General features: G+C 30.8%; 2 protein-coding genes across 12 annotated transcripts in view; both read left to right on the top strand.

Annotated features, from left to right (window-relative positions):
* The window catches only part of LOC149661692 (partitioning defective 3 homolog), a 41,847-nt gene extending 40,124 nt beyond the window's left edge, over positions 1-1,723 (top strand). For all 11 annotated transcript variants that reach the window (XM_089843246.1, XM_089843251.1, XM_089843247.1 and 8 more), the window contains 2 exons: positions 280-350; positions 428-1,723. In XM_089843246.1, the coding sequence (XP_089699372.1) occupies positions 280-350; positions 428-1,136 (780 nt within the window). In that variant the 3' untranslated portion in view covers positions 1,137-1,723. The remainder of the gene's footprint in view (positions 1-279; positions 351-427) is intronic.
* Positions 1,724-2,331: 608 nt separating this feature from the next.
* l(1)G0289 (plexin domain containing lethal (1) G0289) lies at positions 2,332-12,123 on the top strand. The gene is given in 12 exon segments (XM_089843800.1): positions 2,332-2,499; positions 4,432-4,805; positions 4,878-5,205; positions 5,557-5,610; positions 5,736-5,891; positions 5,972-6,049; positions 6,052-6,066; positions 6,604-6,648; positions 6,651-6,745; positions 6,830-7,085; positions 9,863-10,023; positions 10,105-12,123. Coding segments are annotated over 12 exon segments (1,710 nt in total). The 5' UTR covers positions 2,332-2,420; the 3' UTR covers positions 10,174-12,123.
* The last annotated feature ends 276 nt before the right edge of the window (positions 12,124-12,399 follow it).

A 12,399-nucleotide genomic window follows, 5' to 3' on the forward strand; every position in this document is an offset into this window, starting at 1 on the left:
AAGTCGCCGCTATGGGTAGGTGGCGCTGATCAGGAATAAGGCTAATTTAAGTTGTTTTTCATCTTACGTCACAGAAACCCCTAATCAGCATGGTCCTATGTTATAATCCTTGAATTACTTTTATTTCTTGCATGCACATTGTATGGTTTTGTTTCGTTCATTCATTTCAAGCATGCGAATGCAAATTTCTGTTGAATTTTTTTAAGTTCTTACTAAATTTAAGTTCACATATCGTGTAAATTACAAGACGGTTAATGATAATGGTAATTAATCTTTTAGCGACCACATCATGAAACTGAAGAAAATCATATTCGATCAAATAGTTTTGATATTTATAAAGAAATGGAGAGGTAAAATATTATCGCGTTTATTGCAGACTTGCAGGTGGGTTTGTAATTAATGTTTGCGTTTGTAATTAATTGTTAAGACCCGGTAGCCGAAGAGGTATTGCGGATCCTAGTAAATATAGTCACTATGTAAATTACAAAGAGATACAGCAACATTTAAGGCAGTTTAAATCTCAAGAACAACAAGTTCCACCTCCAAATCAACAACCCCAACAAGTTCAAAGACGACAAAATCAATCTGACGCAACTACAAATGGGATTCAACCACCTCCTCACCCTCATCACCACCAACATTTCAACGGTGGTGGTAATAACGTGGTTCAATCTCAGAATCAAACCAAAACTGTTAGTTCCCAACAGCAACCTGCCGCTGCTCAATGGGAGAAAAGACCAATCTCGAACTATTTTGAATACGAGAGTGTTCAAGCCTTATACCACGCTGGTCAACAAACGACGGAAATAAATACTAGTTCACTACCCAGAAGGACTAATCATAATAATGGTGTGAACTCCGTGCCAGTTACTGTTGCTAATAAACAAGGATCTCTACCCCATCCGTCACACAACCAACAAAGTATGCACGGAGCCAGAAGTAAAATTCAAGCCTATCATCAGGCGGAAGTTAATAACTTTATGAATGGGGCTCATCACCCCAGGACTGTTACTTCTCAACACTTAAATGGAAATAATCAACATATTTCGAATCATCACGTGAATGGTCAAAATTATCCCTATAATCAACAGGCAAATGGGAGAAGAGATCCTATGGTACCAGGGTCCAAAGTATGATTGGTGTCTCAAGTAATTTTGTAAATATAGCTTGTACAGTATTTTAGTTTCTTAGTTTATCGAACAAGGTAGGAATTGTAAAAAAAACAAATCGTTTCCTTTTTAATTAATTAATTAATTAATTAATAGATCTAAGCCTTTTTTGAGCAGCTTTTTATTAAGCTATAGTCGTATAACCGCGACGAAAAACAATTTTTAAATAATTTTAACTCGAGAGAAAAAAACCGAACTTAATATACGTCCATTTTAATAAGTAACAGAAACGTCCATTTTACCATAAATAATGTATTTTTCTATATATAAGAGCTGTGTTGGATTTTTATTCCAAATGAAAACGAACATTCCATTTTTTTAAACTTAGACAAGAGAACTACGTTTCTCTCCACTCAAGTAACTTAACCACCCCTTTACCAAAAAAAAAAAAAAGAAAAATATGAATTTCGTGAATTTGGTCCTATTTGTTACCCGCTAAGAGTAATATAATTATTCCATGACAAACAATAAACTAATGGCGAAATAATGTAAAATATAATTCCTGTTCAATCTCATATCATTTAATAAAGATATCTTATGATATACCACAGAAATATTTCAGATTCTTTAAAAAGTGCGTTCAAAACTGTGCTTCGTTAAAAAAACAACTGGAAACGGTAAGTTCTAACTCCGCTTTGACCTAATAATGTCTGTATGTTAAAATAGGCAAAGGCTTAGGGTGGTATACAAGGTTTTCATTGGCTTTTTGCATGGAGTAACTTTCCTGAAGTAATAATTAAAGATCTCTTAGAGGACCATTAAAATAAAGCTTGATTTTATTAAATATTACTCCATGGTGGCAGAAAGCCAGCGGCCATTTCTTTTTAACCGTGCAAACACGTGGCCCTTTGTCTCTTTAAATTTGGCGGGTCGAAGTACGTAACCACCATGATCCCGCAGCTCGCTGCTGCCATAGAGTGACAAGGTAATTTTTATTAGTAGGTAAATCACCTCTTTATAATTCTAAGCTAAAAACTTGGAAATATGAGTAATAACGGATATATGTAAATTTAAGAGTGTTTGCTAAAAATGGTTTTTTAATGCGTATCAATTGAACTTCTCAGCGTGAGGGAAGCTTACTCCCCTACTTTACGCCCTAGTGTGAAGTTTGTTTGTCGTGTGACTGGAGTCCGACCCCTGGTGCCAACTTTTATCATGATAGTTAGTTTTTGCATACGACGATAAAGTTTACGATCGTAGAGATCTGAGAGTCAGAGCGGAGTGGTTCGTGGAAGTTTGTAAGATCCAGAAATGTATTTGTTGCAATTGATATTATGCTCGTTTTTCATCGTATTTATTCTACCAAATCCAACGATTGGATCTTATAAAGGTAAAATTAAATTTTAATTACGGTTATTGCTATGAATTTTGAATGTGAATTTCTGTTAAGCCTTGGTCTTAAAAGTGCGTGCAGCATCGTAACCCTAATGTAGTTGTAGTAAAATTGATAGTGTTTAGATGCTTTTAGGGGGATTAAATAGCTGGTTTATAGTAGTATTGCAGCGTGGGTAAATATCTTTAACAGATTCATCAATTTTTTAGGTTGAAAGTTTTAGGATATAGTTTGTGAAAGGGTTTTAAGCACTTAGGGTATATTATATAAGTACCATATGCAATGCCATCTTCAGTGCCTTGTTAAATTGTTTTGGATTTGTTTCCTGTCCCCAAATATTCCTAATTACGGTAAATTGGTTATTATCTCCAAACATTTGCGACGTGTGAGTCATACCGTGTCGTTGATCTTGTAATAGTAACAGAAAAAGCTATGGTTAATAGGCATTTTCGGGTATCTTACTTTTTGCTCTTTGAACTTTGATTTCAAATAGAAAGCTTAACAAACTAACAAGATTATCACTATATATATTGCAAACATTTCTGTGGAAATTTTAACCTCGGATTGGTTATCATTTTATTGTGTAGTGATAGTTATTTCTAAACATAGTGTGTTTGAAAAACAGAAGGCAAAAACTTATAGAAAGGTACCAGGTACCATATAGGGTATATATGGAATCTATTTTTTATAATATCATTGCCCAAAGTGACTAAATTCTCTGAAGCGTAACTAGTCTCCCAAAAAAATAATAAACATATGGATATTATTTTTATTGCTAAAGTATATACTCAAAAACAAATATAAAATAATATATTGGAAAAAAATATGTTTCATAAAATTGTTTCACCTAAAAATTATTGCCCACAAATTTATCAGTATCACCCTTGACTCTAATCACTTCTCTGGTTCTCTAATCTTAAGATCATGACTGTATTGTTGTATTATAATCAAGTGTCAGGAAGTAAAACTTTCCTGTATTATGTGTCTATCTATGTAGACTGTAGTTTAAAGACAATATAACCTATATATAGCTGTCTTCAAGGAACTGAAATTTCAATGATTTTGCAATGCTAACAAACTGAAAGGCTCTAGAGAAATTAATTGCTTCATTGAATGCAATAATATCACACCAGAAATATGTTAACTTGAAGCTATGAATATAGTTTTTATAAACAATCAAAAAACGGGCCTTTTATTTTATTATTTGAAAACTTTTTATACTCCTTGTGGTTATGTAATTACCAACGGAGTTATGGGCTGATACTCGGTTATTTAGTTAGTTATTTAGTGTGATGCACGCGAAAACAGTGCACACGATACCATGCCATGGATATTGCAATCGTATAGGGGACTGGTAAAAGTGACAGCTTTTATAGTTCAAAAATCGTGGCGTGAAAACGGTTTTGAACTTCGGTATAAAGATGGGGTTCTAAAAGAAAGTGTGAAACATATCTTACAAGAATTTGTAGAAATTTAGAATCATTTTAAACTTTTCCTGGAAATGAAGAATTTTTGTTTGTTAGTCCCTTGTGAATATATATAGTCCCTGACCCACTAGTTTTACGACTTCAGAACCAGTTTTCCTATATTGTTAAAAGCTCTTCCCTCACTGGGATATAAAACGGAAAGAGAAAAAATGTATGTTGAACTAGAAATGTCACCTTAAACTGTCGTGGTCACTGTACTCCGCCAGTTTTGAGTTGGGCATGCATTTCTCAAGTTTATGTGGCACTCTTGGTAACTTTATAGTGTTCGCGAGACACTGTATCACTTAAGATCGTTGTTATGTGCTGTACATCCTTAGCACATTAGAAATCACACGGAGTATTGATTTTTGCCCTTGTTACTAATCTATTATTGATAAAATCACGTTTTAAGCCACTGAAATACCTTTTAAGTTAAAGATATCCGTGTAAAAATTAATTTCAGATGAATACTTGATGAGTGATGGAGAAAGTTTTGAACTTGATGGTCACGATTTAAAATTTATGAGATTAGAAAAGAGAGAATCACCCGATTATAAACCAGACGCGAAACCCGTAATCCTTAAGAAAGGAACTACTGAAAAGAAACCTGTAGTTAAAAGCTCTGCAAAAGATGCCTTAAAAGACAATACCACCACCACAACATCCCCCATACCTGCTGGTGACACTACCACTGAGAGTTCTAAACCAATAGACACCAATACAACTAAGACAACAACTCCTCAGCCTAGCAACTCTACTTACGAAGTACCTGTTACAACTGACCTCCCCGATCTTCCAGATGATTTACCCAAAAATTATACAGAGGGAAATGTCACTGTAAATATAATTAAGTTTCCCAAGAAAACGAAATCCCAGACTAAAATAATTGGGTTTATTTTTTGAATATAGGCGCATTATATTTATTACAATTCTACATTCATTCAACTGATTGAGCCCAACACGCATTGGGTTGATTTTAGCTTATTACCCAAAAATAAAGTCAAGACTCACGTCATGCTATCAAGTTCCCATCGCAGGGCAGCCACTGTTTCTTTACCATTTGACTTTCCATTTTATGGACATAAAATTCGCAATATAACTATTGCGACTGGAGGATTTTTATATACTGGAGATTATATGCATACCTGGTTGGCGGCTACCCAATACATAGCCCCTCTCATGGCTAATTTTGATACTAGTATTCATAATGAATCCACCATTAAATATGCTGAAAATGGTAAAAAGCTAAATAGTTTATTCAATTCCCTCATGAATAAATAAATGTTCACATATTCACGAGGGAATTAGCCTTATTCCTGATCAGCGCCACCTACCCATAGCGGCGACTTTGAGAACTACTGTAAGAGGCAAGCCAATCAGATGTCGCTAAAATCTGGTGACGTCACTGACTGGCACTCTCGGGTCTTACCAAAAATGACGTCACCAGATTTTAGCGACATCTGATTGGCTTGCCGCTTACAGTAGTTCTCAAAGTCACCGCTATGGGTAGATGGCGCTGATCAGTAATAAGGCTAATTGAAGACTTCGTGGTGGAATTTTCCTAAACACTTGGTATCCTATTTTATAGGAGATAATTTCACTGTTCAATGGGAAAAAGTTTATTTACAAGATAAATCTCAAGGTCAGATTGTTTGTTAAATTATTCTTCACATGTTTTTCTGTCTTCTGTTTGTTAATTTTTATTGGTATTAGTTTAAGATAATTAAGATTACTTCCTTGATTAATAATTATTTTATTTCCTCGAAGAAGGCCCATTTACTTTTCAAGTAACTCTACACAAATCAGGGGACATAGAGTTCGTTTATAAGACTGTCCCCATTACCATAAATCTCATTAACGACGAATCTCATCCAGTTAAAGTTGGACTTTCTGACGCTTATATTATGGAAAAAATGGTTGTTTGTAAGTGGAAAAAAAACACCAAAAAAAAATCTAATACAAATCAATTTAAGTTCGTATACTTAACCGAACTTTGTTCATAGTTATTAGAAGGAAAACCATTTATGAATATCATCGAGCTGATGTATCTCATTTTAACATTCAAAATAACACCTGCATTTATTTACTGCCCTTCCTAGTACGTTTTAGTACATTTCTTACAACAGGGTTCGTACACGACCTGGAAAAGTCAGGGAAATTGAAAATGGGCCTAAAAGGTCAGGGAAAAGTCAGGGAAATTGAAAATGGACCTTAAAAGTCAGGGAAATGTCAGGGAAAAATATATTGAAGGAAAATTTAAAGTCTGGATAACAGTATAAGGGTGACCAGAAAATGTGTTGTCTGAGATTTCACCAGAGCCCCAAATTCGGGGAACTCGCTTCGCTCGCTCCAGTTATGATTGCTTTACTTAAGTTAAATTTAAACGATTTAAATTGGCTTGTTTTTATAACAATAACTCGTGCAAAAATGACTCTAGTGAATTTAGATTGGTTTTCGTACATGTTAGCTATGTACGTTATTGCAAATGGTCAGGGAAATTTGTGGAATTTAGTCAGGGAAAACCTGGAAAAGTCAGCTAGGAATTTCATTCCAAAATTTTTGTACGAACCCTGTACAAGTTTGGGGGTATTTTAATAATTTTAATATCATCTAACGTAATTTTTGTTAATTAAAGCCTGCCAAAACTTTTCCACTTGCGAGGATTGTATTAGTTCTGATATTAATTTGAATGTTCGTGGTGTGACACTGTTAGTAGGTGCTCTACTGGTTTAGATAGACACCGCCAAGATTGGATTAATGCCAAATGTGATGAGGAAGTAATTATATTTGTAATTAATTAGTTAGTTAATTAGTAATTACCCAAATTTAATTTAATATATCATATTTTTTTTTTTTTTAAGAAACCATCTGATTATAAATGCAAAGCCCCAACTCCCGCTCCTATTCCCACTAAACCAAGTACAGATAAAAAGCCTTTACCAGTAACTACCCCTTCTTCAGCAACCAGTACAAATGTTACGTCACATCCTTATTCTTCAACGGAATCAACTGTTACAACTTATACGACCGTAACGCCTAGTGTACCGCCTAAATTGGTTACTTTACCACCGGGAAAGAAGGGAGAAGCTATTTCTATTGATCCTGCTGCTGCCAGAAGTAAGTTGAATTGGTTTAGGAGTAATTTTAATTGGTTTAGAAGTAATTTTAATTGGTTTAGAAGTAATTTTAATTGGTTTAGGAGTAATTTTAATTGGTTTGGAAGTAATTTTAATTGGTTTAGGAGTAATTTTAATTGGTTTAGGAGTAATTTTAATTGGTTTGGAACTAATTTTTAATTGGTTTAGGAGTAATTTTTAATTGGTTTAGAAGTAATTTTAATTGGTTTAGAAGTAATTTTATTGGTTAGGAGTAATTTAATTGGTTTAGGAAGTAATTTTAATTGGTTTAGGAGTAATTTTAATTGGTTTAGGAGTAATTTTAATTGGTTTTGGAACTAATTTTAATTGGTTTGGAACTAATTTTTAATTGGTTTGGAAGTAATTTTAATTGGTTTGGAAGTAATTTTAATTGGTTTGGAAGTAATTTTAATTGGTTTGGAAGTAATTTTAATTGGTTTGGAAGTAATTTTAATTGGTTTGGAAGTAATTTTAATTGGTTTGGAACTAATTTTAATTGGTTTGGAAGTAATTTTAATTGGTTTGGAACTAATTTTAATTGGTTTTTGGAACTAATTTTAATTGGTTTGGAACTAATTTTAATTGGTTTGGAACTAATTTTAATTGGTTTGGAACTAATTTTAATTGGTTTGGAACTAATTTTAATTGGTTTGGAACTAATTTTAATTGGTTTGGAACTAATTTTAATTGGTTTGGAACTAATTTTAATTGGTTTGGAACTAATTTTAATTGTTTGGAACTAATTTTAATTGGTTTGGAACTAATTTTAATTGGTTTGGAACTAATTTTAATTGTTTGGAACTAATTTTAATTGGTTTGGAACTAATTTTAATTGGTTTGGAACTAATTTTAATTGGTTTGGAAGTAATTTTAATTGGTTTGGAAGTAATTTTAATTGGTTTGGAAGTAATTTTAATTGGTTTGGAAGTAATTTTAATTGGTTTGAAGTAATTTTAATTGGTTTGGAAGTAATTTTAATTGGTTTGGAAGTAATTTTAATTGGTTTGGAAGTAATTTTAATTGGTTTGGAAGTAATTTTAATTGGTTTGGAAGTAATTTTAATTGGTTTGGAAGTAATTTTAATTGGTTTGGAAGTAATTTTAATTGGTTGGAATAATTTTAATTGGTTTGGAAGTAATTTTATTGGTTTGGAAGTAATTTTAATTGGTTTGGAAGTAATTTTAATTGGTTTTGGAAGTAATTTTAATTGGTTTAGGAGTAATTTTAATTGGTTTAGGAGTAATTTTAATTGGTTTAGAGTAATTTTAATTGGTTTAGGAGTAATTTTAATTGGTTTGGAACTAATTTTAATTGGTTTGGAAGTAATTTTAATTGGTTTGGAAGTAATTTTAATTGGTTTGGAAGTAATTTTAATTGGTTTGGAAGTAATTTTAATTGGTTTGGAAGTAATTTTAATTGGTTTGGAAGTAATTTTAATTGGTTTGGAAGTAATTTTAATTGGTTTGGAACTAATTTAATTGGTTTGGAAGTAATTTTAATTGGTTTGGAACTAATTTTAATTGGTTTGGAACTAATTTTAATTGGTTTGGAACTAATTTTAATTGGTTGGAACTAATTTTAATTGTTTGGAACTAATTTTAATTGGTTTGGAACTAATTTTAATTGGTTTGGAACTAATTTTAATTGGTTTGGAACTAATTTAATTGGTTTGGAACTAATTTTAATTGGTTTGGAACTAATTTTAATTGGTTTGGAACTAATTTTAATTGGTTTGGAAGTAATTTTAATTGTTTGGAAGTAATTTTAATTGGTTTGGAAGTAATTTTAATTGGTTTGGAAGTAATTTTAATTGGTTTGGAAGTAATTTTAATTGGTTTGGAAGTAATTTTAATTGGTTTGGAAGTAATTTTAATTGGTTTGGAAGTAATTTTTAATTGGTTTGGAAGTAATTTTAATTGGTTTGGAAGTAATTTTTAATTGGTTTGGAAGTAATTTTTAATTGGTTTGGAAGTAATTTTTAATTGGTTTGGAAGTAATTTTTAATTGGTTTGGAAGTAATTTTTAATTGGTTTGGAAGTAATTTTTAATTGGTTTGGAAGTAATTTTTAATTGGTTTGGAAGTAATTTTTAATTGGTTTGGAAGTAATTTTTAATTGGTTTGGAAGTAATTTTTAATTGGTTTGGAAGTAATTTTTAATTGGTTTGGAAGTAATTTTAATTGGTTTGGAAGTAATTTTTAATTGGTTTGGAAGTAATTTTAATTGGTTTGGAAGTAATTTTTAATTGGTTTGGAAGTAATTTTTAATTGGTTTGGAAGTAATTTTTAATTGGTTTGGAAGTAATTTTTAATTGGTTTGGAAGTAATTTTTAATTGGTTTGGAAGTAATTTTTAATTGGTTTGGAAGTAATTTTTTAATTGGTTTTGGAAGTAATTTTTAATTGGTTTGGAAGTAATTTTTAATTGGTTTGGAAGTAATTTTTAATTGGTTTGGAAGTAATTTTTAATTGGTTTGGAAGTAATTTTTAATTGGTTTGGAAGTAATTTTAATTGGTTTGGAAGTAATTTTTAATTGGTTTGGAAGTAATTTTTAATTGGTTTGGAAGTAATTTTTAATTGGTTTGGAAGTAATTTTTATTGGTTTGGAAGTAATTTTTAATTGGTTTGGAAGTAATTTTTAATTGGTTTGGAAGTAATTTTTAATTGGTTTGGAAGTAATTTTTAATTGGTTTGGAAGTAATTTTTAATTGGTTTGGAAGTAATTTTTAATTAATTTAACATAATTTTATCTAATTTAGTCGCTGGCGATGAAGATTCCGAAGAAATTCATAAACATTCTGTGGGTGCAGGTTCAGTAATTGCTATTTTGATCATTGTTTGTTCTGTTTTGGGATTTGCATTGTGGGTCGGATACGCTTACAAATATCCTCAGTCACCTTCGGGACAACTTCTAATTAGAGTAAGTTAAATTAATTAATTAATTAAAATGGGGGGGCCGGGGTGATTTGATTTATTAAAACTATTAAATCCCTAAAATTAGTACCGACCAAGCCAATGGAGATGGAGGCACGGAGAAGCTCGTTACACTGCTGCATCAATTCATATTTGATAAGTATAATTTTAAAGAGAAAATAAATAGTATTAGATTAAGAGAGTGACGTTAAAAATTATAACGTTTAATTAATAACAATTAAAATTAAGTAATTAATAAGTGGATCTGCACAAATGACAACAAAAAAAACAACTCAAAAAGTTGTTTTTTAAATTTTAATTTTAAATGACATATTGTATAGTAAATACAATAATATGTATTTTAAAAACAACAAAACAAAAATTTAAATCTTTGTATGTATAAAAAAAGGGGGCGAAATTAGATTAAAAAACAAAACGGAGCAATAGGAACTACTTAGTTATATAGAAGGAAGAGAAAGACCCATAAAAAAACTGCTTATGATCGTACAAGATTAGATTAACTTTATTAACTCCTAAAGTTAATAAAAGTTAATAATAATAATATTAATAAGAGATAAATAAATATGCACAATATATTCCGTTTTTATATATATATTCCGAAGACATTGAAAGTGAGAGAACTAACTATATTGTTAAAAAAAAAACTAACTAGTTTTTAATGGAATTCATTATTAATAACACAACAAAACAATAAGGCTGCATTTTTTAACCTTTTATTTTTTTCCCCAACCAATATTCTCCTTAAAGTGAGGGTGAAGTAGAAAATCAAGTGATTTTTTATTGATTCTTCTACTAATTATAAGACCAGTCTGCATAGTCAAACATTCAGGAAATATGCACTTCCGAATGATTTTAAAATTCAAATTGGGTTCAGATTTTAAGGATAATTTTAAACAAGGATTGCCGACCAATCGCGTAACGCCCTGCCTTTTTGTTAACAAAATTCTCGTGGCATGTTACGTGTTGAATGAAATTTATCACGAGGTTTGATCAAATTCGCGCGCGACGTGATAATCGTGGCGCGAGACACGGAACGTGCCACGAGAATTTTGTTAAATGGAAGGCAGGGCGTTACGCGATTGGTCGGAGGACCTTCTTTAAAATTATCCTTAAAATCTGAACCTAATTTGAATTTTAAAATCATTCGGAAGTATTTTATTTCCTGAATGTTTCACTATGCAGACTGGTCTTATAATTAGTAGAAGAAACGATAAAAAATCACTTGATTTTCTACTTCACCCTCCCTTTAAATAAAACCCCTATTCTTTTTTCCGTGCCTTAACAATTTGAATCTCGTGAAGAAATCCACCATTAAATGTCTTTTTTCAGTAGTTTTTGTAACTTTGTATGTATGATAGGGTTAAATGGGAAAAAAAAATATTTAACTTAGAAACAATTAATTAAGTCACTTTTTGCATGCATTAATTTTGCAAAAGATGACACTACCCCTTTTTTCCTGTTAGTGCAATGCGTAGAATGAAATTTGAAATTTTCTTTATTCTAAATTAAAATTAAACATTAAACATTAATTTTTATATTCTACACTCTTTGTGTATGTGTGCATGTGTGTGCAAAATATTATATTTTATAAATGCAAAATAAAAAAAAATGATTTTCAAAATGATAACAAAATAATAACAAAATAATTTGTACAAGTTTACTGGGCAGTTTTATATAAAATATTTTGTACAAAATCTTTCAACATATCTCTATTTAATGGCACTCCTATTTTATTAGTGTGACAATTTTTTTTTAGCTGGTTAATTAATTAGTTTAGTAATTAGTAACGCTAGATAGTATTAGACAAATTAATTAATTATTCATTTTAACAATTTATTCTGTGAATCTCATTTTTTCAAATCCGGTACATTCCAATTTCCAATCAATTGATGGTTTTTTTAATTAATTAAATGTAAACATAACACCAAGTTAATGTTTTCCCCTCAAAAAAAAGTAGGAGTTGTCTGTAAAAAAAAAAATGAATAAAAAAAAATCAAACAAAGTCAAAATGACGCAATGTTTGCTTGTAATTTCTTTGTATAGTATAATTATTAATATTTGAATTAAAAGCAATTCTGAAATTAAATAGTTTAATTTTTATTTTATCTTTTTTTTTAACAGAATTTGAATCAAGGTCCACTTTCCGCATTTTATTAATTTTAAAACCAAAGGGGGACCAGTTTATTATGTTGGATGATATCGGGCCACTGGTCCCAAGGACTAGTTTAAAAATTAGGCTTATTTCCCAGCCTGGTGCATCTGCAGTCTGGGAAATAGCACACTTCCTCTGGTCCAAAACCAGTTTATTAATTGCTTGGACTAGTTTTTTAATTCAAAAAGTGGGGCTTACTGGTCTTCGGGA

Source organism: Phalangium opilio, unplaced genomic scaffold (assembly GCF_054372755.1).
Source record: "Phalangium opilio isolate 3A_F unplaced genomic scaffold, DU_Popi_V2 ptg000070l_1, whole genome shotgun sequence".
NCBI classification, from domain to species: Eukaryota; Metazoa; Arthropoda; class Arachnida; order Opiliones; family Phalangiidae; genus Phalangium; species Phalangium opilio.